Source organism: Monodelphis domestica, chromosome 2 (genome assembly GCF_027887165.1).
Source record: "Monodelphis domestica isolate mMonDom1 chromosome 2, mMonDom1.pri, whole genome shotgun sequence".
NCBI classification, from domain to species: Eukaryota; Metazoa; Chordata; class Mammalia; order Didelphimorphia; family Didelphidae; genus Monodelphis; species Monodelphis domestica.
In genome coordinates this window covers 467735098-467755246 of record NC_077228.1, presented here as the reverse complement: position 1 = coordinate 467755246, position 20149 = coordinate 467735098, and the positions used below count along the sequence as shown (strand labels likewise).

Here is a 20149-nt window from a genome sequence, read left to right as displayed (position 1 = left end):
AATAATGAACTGGGGTGGGGGGTTGGGGTGAGGAAGGAAGGTGGCTGAGTGCCCACAGAGAGTGTTCTGCATGCCATCTTTGGCACCTATCCCAAATGATGGGTTCATGAACCTATGGCTTCATCATCACTACCACAGGGTAAAAAAAAAAAAAGCTCTCTTACAATAGTTTGATGCTCTTTATCTCTAGACTGGTGAATTTCTGGATGCATCCTTTGCCCCTCAGTTCCTTGCTCCTTTCTCCTCCCTCTTGCCTTTATATAATGTGAAGATTGGATTTAGCTCTCCCCTGATTGTAACAATGTACCTTCATTGTTACAATCAGGGGAGAGGTAATTGTTACAATCTAATCTTCACAATAAATACTCTAGGCATCCAGACTGTCTGAAACTGCCTCTCTCACATTACAAAATACTCACAATATGATTAGTTGTTTTTATTGGGTGAAAACTTTTTTAAAAGTCCCCAACTCAATGTCTACCACACTCCTACCAGGCAACTAAACCGAGATGATTTAATATTTTAGGTTCTGTTCTTACCATGACAATGGATTGTTTTATTTTTACAATTTAGCCAATAGCAAATTTCCCTTCCTTCATGCCACTGACCTCCCTAGAAATTAGGGACCAATTTCTACTCCGAGAAGAAACAGATTTCTTCCTCTACATGCAAACATCTACTTGTTTCCCAAGCACAATGCTTTCCTTTACTCAGGCTTTCCCTCTTTCCTGTTATGAATCCTTTTAGGACTAAATTCAGATGCCATCTCCAAAGGAAAAGCTTTTCTGATCTTCCTGATTACTAATGCTTTCTCCTCAAATTATCTTGTAATTAGGTAAATGAGAAGTTCTAGTCTTCTCCCATAGAATGTATACTCTAAAGTTCATTTGTTTTCCCTTCTGTTTTTATCTTTATATTTTCTCAATACCTTCTGGGATGCCTTGGAAGTAGTGGATTCTTAATAAATGCTTGTTGAATGAATGAGTGCATACACATATAGCCATATATATATATATATATATATATATATATATGTATATGTATATCCATGTGTACATGCTTCCAGGTCATCCTTTTGTATTTGTTGAATGACCCTCAGGCTCTTAAGATAATGGCACCATTAATAGATAGCAACCATCATCTGCACAATTCTGCCACCAGTGCTGTATTAAGAAGAGTTCAGGAGATTTTTTAATCTTTATTTTTTAGGAAAGTATCTTGCAGATTTGGCCATTTGGAGGACGTTATATTGTCTGTAAAATCAGATGTGAATGTAGTTTACAAAAGCAAAGTAAATCACCAAGGTCCCTACAGTAGCCCAATTCATTGTGCATTATTGGCGCCCTCAAGCAATCGAAACATTTAGAGAGGATTTAATGCTGGTTAAAAAACAGTCTTTGTGAACCCACCACAGGAGGGGGGGGGAAACTGCTTCGCTAGATGATGTGTTAAATCCCGTGAAGGCTTAAAAGTCGTTTCCTTGGGTAAGAATCAAACTTGACGGAAGCATAATGAAAGACTAAGCTTTGGGGTGAGCTGAAAACTACAAAACAGAGCTTCTTGGGTACTTCGGGCTCCCCTAACAGGAAATGGTACTCCGAGGAAAGGAAAGAGATAGTCTGTTACTGTTTCCTTTAGGAATATCCAACGTTGCGGGGCGGCGCTTCCAGCCGCCCCCCAGGTTATCAATCCAGGCTTCAGAAAACGTTATCTCTGCACTCTGTCTAATCTTGCCAAAATGAGCAAATCCTATCACGGAAGCAGCTGGAGCTTCATTCCCTTTTCTGATACTCGTGCTTCTACAGGAAAATAAAGCAACACTGCAATCCTCTGCACTCCCTGTAGGTAAGAAGGCAACACAATACCCTCCAGTCGAAATATAATGTCGTGAGCAAACGTGTCTCTCTTGTTTAGGAAATTCTTTTGGGGAGGTAGAGAAGAAGAGTAGCAAGTTCTTGGATTTTTTAAAAACGAAAAAAGAATTGCTCGTAGTTGGTGTTCAGGAATTTAAATGTTTCTATTAAAGGTGACTGCATTGAAGAGAAAATGAGGTTCTTAGAATGAGGTATTGAAAATAGTACTTTCCTCCACCTTCTTTGACTTTTCTTTTTAAAATTGAAAGGGTAAAAATGTTTTAGTATGAAAATCTGGATATAAAATGTTTAGGAAGTCCAGGAAAATGACAGTGGACTGTATTCTACTCTGCTGCATTGCTCAAGAAAAATAGTCCTAGGTGGAAACTACATTGAACAAGTGATAGACAAATATTCTAAATAAGCTAGTCTTTTCAGAACCTGTTTCAGGGCAATATATTATGAGTTCATGTTACAAAATGTGTTGAAATTAAAAAATTTAAGCAAGTCATTTTTCCTTTTTTTTTAATCTTACCAAGGTCAGGTGCTTTTCGGTTCCCCGGGTTGTCCAATCAGACATTGAGCCTAAATTCTTCATATTTTAGCAATATTGTCCAGAAGAATTGACAGTAATTCAGAGTAGGCTTAAGGAGAAACCAGCATTCTGGGGTTGAAACGAATTGAGGGAATTAAAGCTTCGTTTCTGCCATATCATTTTCATGAGTCTTCCTGGATACCAAAGCAATGCTAAATTTGCGTTTTTCTGTCTTAGATGGAATGCAAAGAAATACTTCTGCAATGGGAAAATGCTTCTTTATACATCATTACTTTTTATTTAAGTAACATTTATTATATGTGTGCATGCACATTTGTTTAAAGGAAACCAAATCAATCTCTGGTCAAAAATGATATTTTGTTTACAAGTAATATTTTTAGCCCACCTGCCAAAAGAAGTACAAATTGAATTTCTCTTGGTGCCCCCTGGACCTTCCTCATTTTCCCCTTCAGTGATCCTAATCTTGGAGAAATACTCATGGGTGTATTTTACAGTCAAAAAGACTTTCCTGGCTTTGTTGCTATTGACATCATAAATACAGAACCTGAAGGTCTTCAAGCATATGGGTGGGAATTCTTGACTGCTTATATAGATCAATACTTAAGTTCTTGGGAAACGTGCCTAATAAATTACAGACACAATATCGATTTCTTTATTTTGGCAAGTAATATTCAGATCGTTGATATTCAGATCAACAAGCATTTAGTCAGCACCTACTATGTGCCATGCAGTGTTAAGGTTAGTTTCTAGAGATTTCTATCAGGAAATTTTAAGGCATAGGTTGGCCAAACTCCTTCTGATTAATTGCATTAAATTAAGCATACAGACTTGGAAGGGAGGGATGGGAGGGGAGAGAAAGGAAAGATTGCACCAACCCACCTGTGCAAAGCTGGGAGCACTTCTAGCAAAGGCAGCCACAGTGCCATAAAAAGATGTTTGCCAGCAGGAAACATGAGCATTGTTGCCTACCATCAGGTGCTGCTCAGCATTAGCATTAACATTTATCTGCCAGCCTGCTTTAGATGCTGCTGTTTTTATATCCGCTTCATTTTAGTAGACTAATAACCCCTTGATGAGTAACAAGATGCAGATTAAGCTACTACATCGCTGTTAGCTAAAACAGTATGTAGGCACACAATATTCATTATTTCAACATTTATTGAATGCTTGCTATGTGTTATATGTACTGTGCTAGGATTCATTGAAGTATTAACCCAAAGCACAGTGATTCCAGCTTAATTAAGACAGAGCTTTACTACTTATGGCTATAAGGGAAAGAACTTTTCACACAGACAGGGCTACCAAAGAGCAGATTCTCATCCAACTGTATGAACCTTAACAATTTTGTAAGCTTTGAAAGAAAAAAAAAATCAAAAGTCGTAGACCAGATTAGTGGAAATGTATAAAGTTGGGAGATTAATCAAGGGAAGGTGTGCAAAGCACATAAAATAATGTGCAAAGATAGGCATGCAAAGTGGAATCATTGGTGTGAGAAGATTTGGAAACAGATTGTTATAATGTTTTGAGAAAGAGATAAAATGTTAACAGATGATTAATGATAGCTGGTAGCATTTCTATTGTTCTGAATAAAACATGGTTTCCTGTGTTGAAGAAATTTCTCCTATACATTTCTTCAGTTAGCAATATCTAGTCTTCCCACAGTCCTTTGTAATAATGTTAAGCTCTCCAGAAACACAACAAAACAGTAGATCTGGATCCAGTAGGTCTATAAACCCTCTTTCCATAGATCTGAGGGAGATATGCAGTTATACAAGATCCCCTTGAAGATTAATGGACAGAGGTGTTTAAATGCGTATGTAGATAACAGAATGTTAAATTTCAGAGGTTTTCCTGAATGGCTGGCATGATCATCCATATTTGAAGAGGTCTTGGTTTGATCCCCTCATTTTATTGATGAGGAAACTGAGACCCAGAGAGGTTAGTTGACTTAACTAGAGTCATATATCCAGTAAGTGACAGAGCTAAAATTTAAACCCAGATCATCTAACATTGAATCGTCCTATGTCAATATTTTAAATGGTTGTGCCCTGAAATAAGTTCTTTCCTATTATGCATTTCCTGAAAGAAATGCTCTTTTTAAATCTTTTCAGAAAGAGTGATGATAATAATAAAAATAACCAGCATTTATATAGCACTTTAAAGTTTGGAAAGCTCTTTACATTTGTTCCCTCCTTTCATCCTCACAACAATCCTGGAAGGTAGATACTGTTATTCCTATTTTACAAATGAGGAAACTAAGACTGAGAGAGATTAAATGATTTGCTTAGGGTAACACATCTAGCATATGGCGGAAAAGTGATTTGAATTCAGGTCCTCCTAACTCTTTAAGTTTTTTGTTCTGTTCTTGTGCCACCTAGCTGAGGTTTGGTATAACAAGCTTAACTATGAGTATTTTACTAGTTATTTGACCCTGGAGAAGCCTCTATTTACTTTTGCATCTATAAACTAGAGGTAAACATACTGCTGCTACCTGTTTTGTAGGCTTAAGCTTTCTATAAATGTGAATTATTGTTTTTTATCATGATGTGTTCACTTCATGGTCAAGTAAATTTAAACCTGGGAAACAAAATAGAAAATTCTAATGCACAGCCAATTCCTAAAAATAAATATTTAGCCTATGGGTAAAAGTATAAGCAACATTGTTTTTCATTTTTCTTGCTGCCTGAACTGAAGATCAACAAAAATATTTTCATTCCCTTAGGAATACCCAGATAAGCTATTACTCTCCATCATAGAAGACAGGAGGGAAAAGTCAAATATACTCACCATGATGAGGTAAGTCTGAGGACTTTTATCTGAGGGGTTAATTCTGTTGAGTTATTCCTACTCAAAAGTATTTTTTTTTTATTTCTTGAAAATAAAATATCTATTCAAAGTCAAGCTTGGACCAACTGCTCCTTAAGGACCCTTGTAGGGCCGATTCCAAGAAACACATTCATTCTTTCTACAAGAATAAGACAAAATAAATATACACATAAAGGATGAAGTCATGCCTCAAATAGTCAATTTAAAACAAAGCATTAAGGTTGTGAGAAAGCTACAACCATTAATAGTAGTCCAGACACAAGCTCAGAAGCATAAGTTCTGGCTCTGGTTTATCTGACTGCTTGTATGACTCTGGGGAAATCACTTATTCACACTGGGCCTCTTAGCTTCTCCATCTGTGAATTAGGGTTAGGCTCTCATTACCTCCCTCCCAAACAATAATCTCTTAATTATTTCTTCCACCTCAAACTACCCCAAATTTTTCCAATGAATTTTACACATTGCTGAAAGAATAATCTCCCTGGAACACCTTTGAACCTGATATCTATAAACATCCAAAACAGTGCTATGCCTAATAAGTATTGCAAATTGCTCAGTAAATATTCATTAAATAAGTGAATGAATGTCATTCCCCTGCACCAATATTTAAAGTATCACTCCTTGCTCTCTCTTTTGCATTATCTATGCAAAAAAAAATCTTTTTCTCAGCTTGGCATTAAAAGATCATTCATGCTCTGGCCCTAACCTACCTTAATAGCTTGGGGGATAGCTAGGTGGCTCAGTGGATTGAGAATCAGGCTTAGAGATGAGAAGTCCTAGGTTCAACTCTGGCCTCAGACACTTCCCAGCTGTGTGACCCTGGGCAAATTACTTTACCCCCATTGCCTAGCCCTTACTACTCTTCTGCCTTGGAACCAATACACAGTATTGATTCTAAAACAGAAGGGGAGGATTTTTAAAATAAATAAATAAAACTTATGAAAAAAATAAAAATATGAGTTAAAATGAAATTATATTTGATCCTAAAGTCAGTAGGGAGCCATCATCAGATATGTGTATTAGGAAAATCACTTTGACAGAAAAATGAAGGACAGATTGTGGAATTGTTCCTCCAGTTTCTAGAGATCTTGAGGTAGACAAGGGGGTAGTAGTGCTTTAGCCTTTTGGAGAGAGATATTGCTCATGGAATCAGGGACAGGATCCTGGAGGACATAATAGATGACATATACCAGACAGATCAGAACACTGCTCTCTGTGTCTGCCTATATTATCCATCTGCTACCAGTCTGTCTGTCTCTCTATTTTTCTATCTCTACCTGCATATCTGATTTGAAATAGGTATTATAGTTATTATTATACCCATTTTACTGATAAAAAACTGATTAGAGAAGTTAAGCAATTTGCCTGTCATATAGCTAACTCTATACAGATATAATTATGATCATCATTATTATTATTACTATTTTTAGTGTTGCTTTCACACATGGGAAGCTCCAGACTGACTATTTCACTTTCCTACAAAATAAACTCCATTGGGTCCCTGTTTCCTAGGATTCAAAGTAAACTCCTCTGTTTGGCATTTAAATCCCTTTGTGATCTAACCCCAATCTACTTTTCCACCTTAATTACACATTTCCACACACTACTGGACAACCAAGCATGCCTACTTATTTTGCCTCATAAACAAGAATACTTCTACTGTCTTTGTATCTTTGGGGATAGCTGTCTCCCATGCCTGGAATATACCCCCTTCCCACCTCTGCCTGAAATTTCCTTCAGGACTCAGTTCAAGCCCTACCTTCTACCCAAAGCCTTTCCTTTTCCCTCCAGCTGCTAGTGCCTTCTTCCCAGAATGATCTTTATTTTCTATAGACAGTAGGACCTCATCTTACAAGAACTCAAATCACACAAATTCAGGTATATGTGGTTGGTAATAAAAAAAATAATTTTTAATTGCATGCTAAATCTGTGCCATTTTCCCAAGTGGCATAAAGTCTTACAGTTGGCCAGTCATGCTCAGTCTTGCTCTGAAAAGCTGAGAAGCATTAGTGTGAGTCATTACTTTGTTTTGCCCCAAACATTAGCTCCTGCATCAGTCTCTGCCCAGAGTTCTTACTTGTAACCAGTTCTGTCCACATCAGGGCAATGCTTCTCTTTGTTTCACTAATGGTACATACAGTATTTAGTTATTAATAATGGCTTTAAAAAATAGGGCTTGAACAAGGACACATGTCCAGCCCAGGGGAATTGCTTGTCAGCTCTGTGAGGGGGGAGGCAAGAGAGGTCAGAAAGATCATGAATCAGGTAACCATGGAAAAATATTCTAAACAAATATATAGTATAAATGAATGAATGAATGAATGAATGATGGCGACTCCATAATACCAAGAGTAGTGATGCTGGTAGTTCTGGTAAACCTAAGAAAAGTCATGAAGTGCCTAGGTATATTTGTTTAAGAAATACTTATTAAATAATGGTGTTTGCTATTATGTGTGATTTTCAGCTTATGAAAAGCTCTTGGAATCGATTGGTCAGAAAAAAGGAGGGTCTAGTGTTCTTGTATATATTCATGTTATATCCTCTGGGCTCAATTGTAAGCGCCTCCAGGACAGGATCTGCTTGACTTTTTATTTTTATATTATCAGCATGTGGCATGACATAGACATGGAATAAGAAGCTGGTTAATTGGTTGATATGAGGTCAGAGCTGATTTTCATGACCACTCTGTGCAGTAGACAAACAAGCATTATTATTCCCACCTCACAGATGAGAAAAATAAGGCCCAGAGAGTTTGTGATTTGCTTAAAGTCACCCAACTATAAGTGATTGAGCTGAGACAAGGATTCGGGTCTTCTAACATTAAGCCTACATAAGGAGCACACTGCCTCAATTTAAGGCACAGCTCTACCATCATTCTGGGGTGCAAAATAGATCCTTTCCGATGTAGAGATTCTTTGATTCTGTGAACTCTTGTTACTGTAATTTTTTCTATTTCTATCTATAATAATTGATTTATGTATATAATAAACAATATATTAATATTATATAAATTAAATTTATACAAATGTAATATATAATTAATAATATTAACATAAAATATATAATCAAGTACATAACTATAAATGATTTGTGCTTTACTTTATAAAATTAAAAATGTTGTTATATAAAGTAAGATCATAGACCATTTTAAAGGCTTAGAACTTTTTTATTTTTGATGAGTTATAGAAAAATATAGGCAAGTCAGTTAATATGGACCATTTTTATTTTTCAAAATTGATCAAAAGTTTATCAGACTTATTGATGTCTTTATTTTTACTTGAGTCATTTCTAGATATTATCCTCCTCTCCTACTCCCAGAAGTGAACTCTCCCTTGTAACAAAAACATAAGCAAAGACAACTGATAGAGTGACATCAAATGACAAGATTAATTTGTTGTTGAGTTATCTCTTTGTTGAGACTTTAACTCACCTTGCCCATTGCAATAGTATGATGACACATCATGAAAAGGATCAATCTCTTTCAGAATATGAGACTAAGTCTATGGGGGAGAGTCTGTTAAAGGGAGGAAATTCATGACTAGCATTACATAGACTATGATGTTACCTTGAAGACCTTGGCTGACGGGCAGTCTGTCTCCATTTATATGAAGCCAAAAGATCCAAGACTCAAAAGCATATCTGCAACTCCTTTCCTGTGGCCATCGCTAAGGCAAAGTGAAATGATCTCCTTTCCATTCCTGTCACCAACCCTCTGCTCCACATAATAATTATGACTATTATTATTGTTTCTAACATTTATATAGTACTCAGTATGTGCCATGCCCTGTGCTAAGCACTTTACAGATATCTCATTTTATCCTCACAACAACCTTTGGAGGTAGGTGCTACAATCATCTCCATTTTACAGATGAGAAAAATGAGGCAAAGAGAGGTTAAGAATGACTTGCTCAGGATTACTCAACTGCTAAGTGTCTGAGGGTCAATTTGAACTCAGATCTTCCTGACTGCAGGTCCAGTACTCTATCTAGCTACTGTAAACTCTTGTCTGTCCTTTTTTTTTCCTTCATGGATTATCTTGCCTGTTCATATCCTTTAACAACTTATCAACTAGGGAGTGACTCTTATTTTCATAACTTTGACTCATTTCCTTATATATTTGAGAAATGAGGCCTTTATCAGAGAAACTTGCCATAAAACTTTCCCCCCCTAGTTTTGTGCTTTCCTTCTAATCTTGACTGCATTGGTTTGTTTATACAGAACCTTTTTCACTTCATGTAATCAAAATTATCCTTTTACTGCTTGTGATGATCTCTATCTTGTGTGGTCATAAATTCTTCTCTTGTCTGTAAATCTTACAGGGACATTTTTCCATGCTCCCATCATTTACTTATGATATGACCCTTTATGTATAAATCATCTATACATTTGGACATTACCTTAGTATAAGGTGTGAGATATTGGTTTGTGCCTAGATTCTGACAAACTGCTTTGTAGTTCTTCCAGAAATTTTTGTCAATGATGAATTCTTACCCCCCTCCCCCCCCAAATCTTGGATGTTTGGAATTATCAAACACTAGATTCTTATGGTCATTATTTTATGGTCATTATTACTGTGTATTGTGTACCTAATCTGTTCCACTGACCTACCATGCTATGTCTTAGCCAGTACCAGATTGTTTTGATAATGCTTTATAATTATAGTTGACATTTGGAACTTCTAGGTGACCTTTCTTCATATTTTTTTGTTATTGCTTTTTCTAGCTCTATAAAATATTTCTTTGGTAGTTTAATTGCTATAGCACTGAATAATTAAACTAACTTAGGAAGCATTATCACTTTTATTATTATTGGCTCAGCCTATCCATGAGCAATAACATTTTTCCAGTTGTTTCAATCTGACTTTATTTGTGTGAAAATTATTTTGTAGTCATATGATCCTTAGATTTATCTTAGCAGGTAGACTCCCAGCTATTCTGTATTGTCTGTCATTATTTTAAATGGAATTTCTCTCTTATTCTTTCTGCTGTCTTCTATTGGTAGTATATATAAATGCTGATGATTTATGCAAGCTTATTTTATATCCTGCAACTTTATTAAAATTATTGATTATTTTAATTGCTTTTTAGTTGATTCTCTAGGTTTCTCTAATACCATTCTATCATTTGCAAAGAGTGATTGTTTTGCTTCCTCATTGCCTATTTTTAGGCATTTTTTAGGCATTTTAGGCATAAGACATTTTACATGTCATAGCTAGCATTTCTAGTACGTTGGAGTTCATCTAATTTAATGCTCTCATTTCTGATATTAGGTCCCCTACAGGGGCTAAATTACTTGATCAAGGGGATGTGGGATGTAGGTTGTAAGTAACAGAGGCAAGATTCTAGCCCTAGTCCCCTGACACTAACTCTAGCATTCTTCCCACTGCAGCATGCTGTATTGCTCAACTTCCCTGCCATTTTTAGCAATTAGTTATTCTCTTCCAAAAACCAGAGGTGAAAGAGCACTGGTGCCAGGCCTTGGATCCAACACAGCTTGGAGAAGGTTGGAGAAGTTTCCAAGCAGTCAGTGTCACTGTCCCAAAGGCTATGTCTGCCTGACTACTAACTGCTCTATATCACGGGTGAACTGACCAGTTCAGTCTTCTTAACAATTGAGGCACATCAGTGAAGAAATAATCAGAGAGAGCTAAACTCCTGTAGTCATTCATGCCATGGACATATGGCTCAAAGGCCTTGTCACACTGGGTTTTCTTATTTACTTGTTTTAGGGGTGCTATTTCCCTGTCTCTGCCTCTCCTGCTATGTTACTTATCATGAACGATATCTATAGAAAACATGAGTACCAGGATATCATCTGTCTATGGAGCCAGCCTCTGGTCCACAATGGCCAAGTGACTCTGGACAAGTCAGTAACCTCTGTCTACCTCAGACAACTCTCCAAGTCTCAAAGCAGATGCCAGTCTGTCTAGGTAGAGGACATTTCTTTACCAGTAATTCCCTATGCCAATGAAATCACAGTTTCAATTTTTATTTTTTTTTATTTTTTATTTTGAAAATTTTTATTTAATTAATTTAGAATATTTTTCTATGATTACAAGATTCATGTTCTTTCCTTCCCCCTCCCCCCCTCCTGTAGCCAGCGCACAATTCCACTGGCATGTGTCATTGATCAAGACTTATTTCCATATTACTAATATTTGCATTAGGGTGATCTTTTAGAGTCTACATCCCCAATCATATTCCCATCGACTTGTGATCAAGCAGTTGTTTTTCTTCTGGGTTTCTACTCCCACAGTTCTTTCTCTGGATGTGGATAGTGTTCTTTCTCATAAATCCCTCAGAATTGTCCTGGATCCTTGCACTGCTGCTAGTAGAGAAGTCTATTACATTTGATTATGCCACAGTGTATCAGTCTCTGTGTACAGTGTTCTCCTGGCTCTGCTCCTCTCACTGCATCAATTCCTGGAAATCGTTCCAGACTCCATGGAATCCCTCCAGTTCATCATTCCTTTCATCACAATAGTATTCCATCCCCAACATTTACCACAATTTGTTCAGCCATTTCCCAATCGAAGGGCATCCCCTCATTTTCCAATTTTTTGACACCACAAAGAGTGCAGCTATGAATATTTTTGTACAAATCTTTTTCCTTATTATCTCTTTGGGGTACACACCCAGCAGTGCTATGACTGGATCTAAGAGCAGACAGTCTTTTAAAGCCCTTTGGGCATAGTTCCAAATTGCCTTCCACAGGTTCATATTTTTTTTTTAAAAAGCTAGAAGACTCTGATTTTGAAAAATTCAGATGGATGCTCATGATTCAGTTTGTTGAAGAAGAATGAAAGCCTATAAAATATATTTTGACATGATTGTGAGAAAGTAAGGAAGCTATATGAAGCCTTGGCTCTGTGTGGCCAGGCTGGCTGAGGCTCTGGGCAGGTCCCAGTAGCCTCAGGACTAGTCTGCAGGTATTTAATGATTCTGGAGAGCTTGAGGATTGCTGCTTTTACAAACAGTAGGGTAGAATGTGAAGTACCTCTTCTCATGGCAGCTTTGAAATCCTGTCCCTGGGCATTTGAGGTGCTGCATGGGATATCATAACAGAGGGTAGAAGGGAAGTAGCCCCCACAAGGCCCTGGAGTAGGTCAACCTAGGATAGTACTAGGGCTTAAGAAGGATCATTCCCTGAAGACCAGAGAGGAATAAAGGAAGAGCTGATGCTAAGGCACAAGACTTGGTGTTAGTAGAAGCTCCTGTTGTCTTTATTGCTCAGAAACACAAGATTGAAAATTGGAAGGAATCTTAGTAGCCATCTTGTTCAGGGCTCCTAAATGTCTTTGTCTCATGGACTTCTTTAGAATTCTGAGGAAGCCTCTGCACTCTTTCTCAAAATAATGTCTTCAAAATGCAAAAAATGAAATACATAAGATTATAAAGGAAAACAGTTATGTCATAATAGTTATCAAAAGTCCGATTTGTTTAATATGAATTAAACAGATTACAAATCCAGGATCCAATCCAATCTATATTTGGAAAGCAATTCCTACTATGATATTTCCAACAAATGTATGCATTCCCCTGTTTTAAGGAGAGAACATACATTTCCCCCTCAATATTGCCCATTTTTACTATGCTTTCCATCATTATATTTAATTGTGCTAAATGACTTGTGGGTGGGAGAATAATGTGCTGATAAGGAAAGGATAAATGAGGAAATAGACTATGAGTGAAAATTAAGAAGTTAGAGATTGGTGGATAGAAAGGAGGGCAGTGCCTAGCAAGATTGATCTGTTATGTACAAGTTTTTGGTTTTTCCCCAAACTCATTCCTAATTAATTCCCTCCAAATAAGCAGCAAGTGATACCAGGTATGTTCATTCTCATGCCCTCAAATCAAAGTTCAAAGTCATGACGTGAGTGAGAGAATTTTCTTTCTCCAAAGCTCAAAAAGCTATCATGATACATTGCAAAATCTAAGCGAGCTCCCAGCTTGTGCAGAGCAGTCCTGAATTCATTCTGTAAACTGCATAGTCCCTGTGACAGTTAGTTGGCTGAAAATGCTTTCTTTAAGGTCACTAACAATCTCTAACAGTTATCAAATCCTTAAAAAAAATTTTTTATTGTTGATTTTTATTCTTTTTTTTTAACTCTTGACTTTTCTGCAGCATATGATACCACTGACCATCCCTTCATCTTGGATCTTCTTTCCTCTCTAGATATTTGTGACACGATTCTCCTAGTTATTTCAGCTCCCAGTCTGACCATTTCCTTATCAGTCTCTGGTTTAGCATCCTTGTTCTGGATATTTTTTTATGGATCTGTCCTAGGTCTTCTCTATTTACATGTTCTCTTGGTGACCTTATAAGCTCCCATGGTGCTCCAGACATTTACTAGCTTTGTGACCCTGAGTGAGTCCCTTAACCTCTGTCAGCCTGAATTTCTTCATCTCTAAAATGGGAATAATAATGTTTAACTCACAGGGTTGTTGTTAAGGATCAAATGAAATACTAATGTGAAGAACTTTGCAAATCATAAAGGCTTTAAAAATGCTAGTGGCATGGTAGATAGAGGGCTAACCTTAGGGGATCAAGTCCTGACTCTTACCCACATTAACTATGTGACCTTAAACAAGTAATTTAATCCCATAGTGCTCTAGGCAACTCTCTAAAACTAAGTTGTAAAGAAGGTTCCAGCCTGTATTGGTAGAGTATGTTTCTTTGTGGAAGTTCTCTAAATACATGAAATCACAGGTAGAATTCCTATTATCATATGAATAATTTACATTTAGAAAAACAAAAAATAGAAAAATAATAAGAGATGTATGGTCATTCCTACTCATCCAGATAGGGAAATTTAATTCAGTGTCCAGATTATGTTATACATCTCTTAGAGATGTATCATCTGTGTGTATGGGTCTCTGCAAACACATATATGTGCAACTGTGCATATATGTATATGTATACACACATATATGTATATTTCATAGGCACTGCTGAAGGACAATGATTTGGATTACACAAGAGGAGGATATCAGGCTGAATTGCATTTTGGAACGTGTACTGAGTTTCCAGTAATTTCAGACTGCTCCCTCCTGCCAAAGTCCATCTTCTTAACCTCAAGAGTCTCCCAGTGATGCTGTGTTGCTGTGAATCATTTAACAGAAGCATCTCAGAATCCATTGGAGATGTGTGCCATTTTTATAAAATGAGCTGAAATTTTTTGCTTGTGATGGCTTATAGGTGAGAAGTGGGCTAAAAGATGTCAATTGCAAGAAAGGAAGACCAATCATGAAACAGTAGTGAGGGAGAAGGGTTTGAACGGGGGTAACAAAATATTAAATGAACCATGAGACTGCCTCTAGCACCATGAGTAGATTCTTTGTGGAAAAACATGGATAATAATCATGTAGAATGAGCAATGGAGGAGGTTTGACATACAGGGACAGAGGGAATGCTCACCCTACAGTGATTGTGAATCCACCAAGGTATTCGTTTGATAATATGATGCTAGCAAAAATTGGGAAAACTTTGTAGTCTGCAGATCTAATGGCTAATTTTAGAAAAGCAATATACAGCAAGGAATTTATTGAACACAGTGCAACTAGGAAGCCTGTACTCGGTAAGAAGCTATATTGGGAAAATTTATCCAATTTAACTGGCATTTTATGTTAAGCATTCATCATGGAACATACTGTGCTGGACTAAGATTAAAAAAAAAAACAGAAATAAAGTAGTCTCTACCCCAAGGAGTTTACATTGTATTGGGAGGAAACAACATATGCGAAGAAAATAAAATACAAAAATAGATGAAGCTATTTCCATGGAGATAGCACTAGGATTGCAAAGGAAATCAATTATACTTAAATACAATGATCAGAACATAAATAAAGTTTCAGAAATCCCAGGTTAAAAACCCCTGTTTTAAGTAGGTGATTTTAAAGTTAGCCAGATCTGATAACTTGCATGATGGGGGAGAAAAGCTTATTGCTCAGAAAGGTGAAACAGGCACTGCTGGGGAGGTATTACATGTCTGTGAGATAGTTTTTTTTTTTAATGCATGCAATGGGTAAGTTATCAATTTCTGCTTCCAAGGACGATAATCTCTCCATCCAAGTTATATAATAGCTTATTCTCTCCCCTGCTGCCAAGGGCAAATATAAAGATCCTAATCAGGATGTTTTGTAGAGGAATTGTCAGAACTAATTTTCTTCTGAGAAAGCCTAGAGCCAGACTATTTTTTTTTCAAAGCTGAAAAATATGTTATAGAGTACTTGCTTTTGAGTCTACATTACAAGGAATTTTTCAAGGCCCTGAATCCTAGCAGCAGTTTGTCTCTTGATTGAAAACATTAACAATATATATTGTTTTCATTAAAAAAAAAACACAAGTCAAAGGGCTGAGATAGAAGAAGGTGTATAAAAGGTAAATGTTTTAGTCTTAAGTCTCAACTCAGCTGTCCTTGAAAACTAATCATTATTCAGCCAAGGTTACTACATGAAGAATTAACTGGCACATTATTTGTGGCCCAGATTGAGAAGGGGCCAGAATTGAAAAACAAAAACAAAAATAAAAAACAAAAACAACAACCTTTGATTCAGTTGGGGAAAAATACTTAGGAGGTTAGGAAAGGTACCCTTTAACTCTGTAAAGATTAATTTGCAGACATATTGCTTATATTAAACACTTGACATGCTAATTCCCCTTCCCATGGAGATTATGACTAGAAGCTTTTCTTTCTTTCACTCAACTAAATTATATGCCCTTTCCCCCAACAGTCTCTCTTTTGAGCTTCAGGATTTAAAGACATGACCATTTATGCCATATAAGAATTGGAAATTCTTATTTCCTCCAAAGGAAGTCGAGATGTTGAGGTTGGAGAATAGAAGACTGTGAGAAGCTGGGAGGGAGCAAATGCTAATAATTGTCTTCAACTATTTGAAGGGCTGTCATGTGAAAAAGAAAATATATTTATTCTGTTTTTCCTCTTACAGTACAACTAAAAAAGTTGGGAAGAAACTACAAGGAAACCAATTTAAGTTTGATGTAAAGAACAACTTTTTAATAATTAAAACTGTCCAACAAGGAATGGTCTCCCTGTAGGAAGGAGAGTTTCTTCTCATCAGTGATCTTATAAGTATACATAGGCCAATAGTTGGGTATATTTGTAGGATCACAAGAATATAGATCGAGAACAGTGAGGGAGCTCATAGGTCATCTATTCTCTTTTTTTTTTTAGGTCATCTATTCTAATTTCTTCCCCATTTCACAAATGAGAAAACTGAGACCCAGGGAGATTAAGTGACTTGTCCAAGGTCTCCCAGGAAGTATTTGTCAGAGGTGGGATCTAACCCAGGACCTCTGATTTTAGGCCACACTCTTGCAGTAGCAAGTGTCATGATTCTTTTTCAAGTATGGGTTTGAACAGCTAACCAGTGAGGCCCCTTCCTACTCGGAAATTTGAGATTCTTTAGTTCACAAAGCCCCCATATTTTATCTCTAATTGAAATATTAAAACTAGAGATTCTTCACCTTTTGTTTGGGTGTGTGTGTGAATTCCTTTAGCAATCTGGTAAAGCTTGTGGACCCCTTCTCAGGATTATGTTTTTAAATGCATAAAATAAATACATAAGATGACAGAGGAAGTCAGTTATGCCTAAATACAGTAAACTAAATTATTTTCAAAAGATTAGCACAGAGCAGAAGTTAGGAGCTTCTGTTATAGAGAGAAAACTGTTGTTTCAATCATAAGATGTGCCCAAACAGGAGAGGCAGGGGGTAGGGTTTTACACATCCATAGTAGTGTGAAATACGTTTAGGGAGACTCTGTTGTGATCAGACATACAGATTTTAATTCTGACATCTGGTCAAGTGCCATGAAATATGCCCAGTGTAATGAGCATACAAGGTACTTTGTTGTCAACTCTTTCAGATCATTTTGGGGAAGAAAAGGCTTTCAGGAAAGAGGACAAAATCTTAGCTATTAGGACCCTGACCCCCTATGAGAAGTAGAAAGAGGACATGGGAGACTATAAGGGATGACCCTGCTGGAAAAGGAGAACAGATCAAAGGAGAAGCTCATCTGGGGATCTTCTTCCCACAGCAGAAACAAAGCATCGCCTCCAACCTGTGCTGCACACAGCCCTCCAAAGTGGTTTTCCAGAAGCGCAATCTAGGGCCATATCACTCTCATACTCAATGTACTCCAATGGTTTCCTGCTGCCTGAGATCAAATACAAACTCCTTATCTGTTTGGTGTTTAAAGCCTTTTACATCTTGGCTTTAACCTTCTTTGCTAACTTCATTATATTCTCCTTCATATGGGCATATATTGCAGGTGGAGAGTGAACTGGACCCACTATTGAAGAGAAAAAAACAACAATAGGATGAATTTAATTTAATGCATTTAAGAAACTGGACAATACTTTAATAATCAAGCTGCTCCACGATAACATAAAAAAAACCCAATTTTTAATGTCATTATTCTTGTATTGATGCTGTTGGGCTGTGAATCATAGAGCATTACAAACTTCATAGAATAAAAACTGCAAGTGATCCCAAAGAGCAATGCAAAGACAGATGTGGGTATAGTAGGATGGCATATTTCTACAATGACTTGCACACCAGAAGTTTTGTTAAAGATATAAAGGAGATGGGAGCAAGCTGGGTAGCTCAGTGGATTGAGAGCCAGGCCTAGAGAGAGAGGGAAGGTCCTGGATTCAAATTTGTCCTTGCCCAGTCACTTAACCCCCCATTACCTAGCCCTTACCACTCTTCTGTCTTGGAACCAATACACAGCATTGATTCTAATCAAATTCTAATCAATTCTAATCAAAGAAGGTAAGAACTTATTTTTCAAAAATATATATAATAAAGATGTATAATTAGAACAGGAAAGTTTCCTTGGATAAATACTTTATTGGAAGAGTTGGTAAATAAAAGGAGGAATACTACATGAACAGTGTTGTACGAAGTGTTGTACCAGTAGCTATATAATATCAAAATACAATGGAGAATTCCCTTGGATGAATACTGGATGAACTAGTTATAGAGGATTAATGGGAGGTTGTGAATTAACATCTCATGGGATTAGAAGGTGTTGTGATTGGTGGTCTGTCCTACTGAAAGATATATCCATAGCTGCACTATTTGAAGTATGAGAATTATATCAAGTACAGCCTAATGTACACTTTTCTAATAGTGAGTATTGTATAATATTGCATTTGTTATGATTTCTACATAAGGTGGAGAAGTGACTGGATAACTTGGAAAAGCTGGTAAAATTCCATTTTTAAAATAATGACATAGTGCCCACTCTATGGCAAGGTTTTATGCAAGGTCTTAGTAATACCAAGACAAAAATGAAATTGTCTTTACTTTCAAAGAACTAAGATTTTTGGTGGGGCAGGGAAGATTCATCATGTACACAGATAAACCAATACAAAGCAATAGAAATAATTCAAATAAGACAGCAAAAATAATTATAAACACTATGATCTTAAAGGAACACTAGTCTGGCACCTTGATATAAAATGGGATGTAAATAGGAAGATTTTAATTTTAATAAATTTTTAAAGAAAATCATTGCCTGTTGGGGAGTGAGCAAGCAAAGAGACTTAAAAATAAAATGACTAACTTAAATGAGGTGAACAAAATCCTCAATAGTAAATGAGATTAAATTACCCATACACAGTGCTGAGAATTTTTAGCAACAAACCGAGGCATGCTCTTAAGCAACAACAGCAAAATAATACCTAATTTTTTTCTCTCAGCTGTGCCCAAGATCTTCTGCCTGCAATAAATTGCAAGTTTATCTTTCTTAGACAAATTCAATTCCAGCCCCTCAGTGAAGGGAAGAATTAATAACTGTTTGAATTTTAGCTGAGCAAACAGCCAATCTGAATGCTTCAAGAAGAAAAAAAATGCAATCACAAAATTTTCTGTAATTTCAGGTGTTGTTTTTGTTTTTAGCTGGAATCATCTGAATAGATCTTGCTCTTGTCTACAAAAAAATAAAACAAAATGCAGCAATTACTAAGATGTATGCCTTTCCTTCTTTTCATTTCATTTTCCATTACAGGTGTTACCACATCTGCAAACTTCCTGGGAGAGTGATGGGAATCCGATTGCTCCGGTTTTCTTCCATCATCATCCTTGTGTTACTACTGGTGGCAGGTGCTTTGACTACCTTGCTTCCTAACATAAAAGACGATAAAATGCCCACTTCCCGCAGGGAAGCAAAACCTCAGAGCCAGTCTGCCCTGGATTCCTTTACTCTCATCATGCAGACATACAACAGAACGGATCTGTTGCTGAGGCTGTTAAATCATTACCAGGCGGTGCCTCATCTGCACAAAGTGATTGTTGTCTGGAACAACATTGGGGAGAAGGTGCCTGAGGACTTGTGGAATGCCCTGGGACCTCACCCTGTCCCTGTGATCTTCAAAGTACAGACTGTGAACAGAATGAGAAATCGACTTCAGACTTTTCCAGAATTGGAAACCAAAGGTAAAGAGCGACTGTGCTCTGGGGGGGGGGGGGGGGGGGGTAATCCCTGCTGCCATTAGACCAATGCTTGAGTTTTCCAGCCTTCTCACCAGAGTTGTCATTGTAAAAATTAAATCTCTAATAATAGAAATGTTATATTTTACAGAGGTTTACTAAAGATCATTAGAAATCAAGGAATAAAGAGGGTACAAAATAAAAACCACATGCCCATGGCTGGTTAGCCATTTTTAAAATCCCCACTCACCACCATCACCACTGGCAGCAAACCCAAGAAAAGGCAGGACTTTTCCCGTCCTCACATTATATCCTCTGTCTACAGGAAGTATGTAATGATAGGAAGTCAGTGGTTTCTTGGGAAATGTAATTCTTTTTTTAGGGAAACAAGTTTTCAATTATACATCATGAAGAAGAGTGGTGAATTGACTCATCAGGGAATGCTTTGTTATAAAAA

General features: G+C 36.9%; 1 protein-coding gene across 2 annotated transcripts in view; it reads left to right on the top strand.

Annotated features, from left to right (window-relative positions):
• Nucleotides 1-1576: 1576 nt before the first annotated feature.
• EXTL2 (exostosin like glycosyltransferase 2) overlaps nucleotides 1577-20149 on the top strand; it is a 28378-nt gene continuing 9805 nt past the window's right edge. The window contains exons 1-3 of one of the 2 annotated variants that reach the window (XM_007485036.3): nucleotides 1577-1845; nucleotides 5132-5205; nucleotides 19271-19698. In XM_007485036.3, the coding sequence (XP_007485098.1) occupies nucleotides 5198-5205; nucleotides 19271-19698 (436 nt within the window). In that variant the 5' untranslated portion in view covers nucleotides 1577-1845; nucleotides 5132-5197. The remainder of the gene's footprint in view (nucleotides 1846-5131; nucleotides 5206-19270; nucleotides 19699-20149) is intronic. The other variant, XM_007485037.3, reaches the window with a different exon arrangement.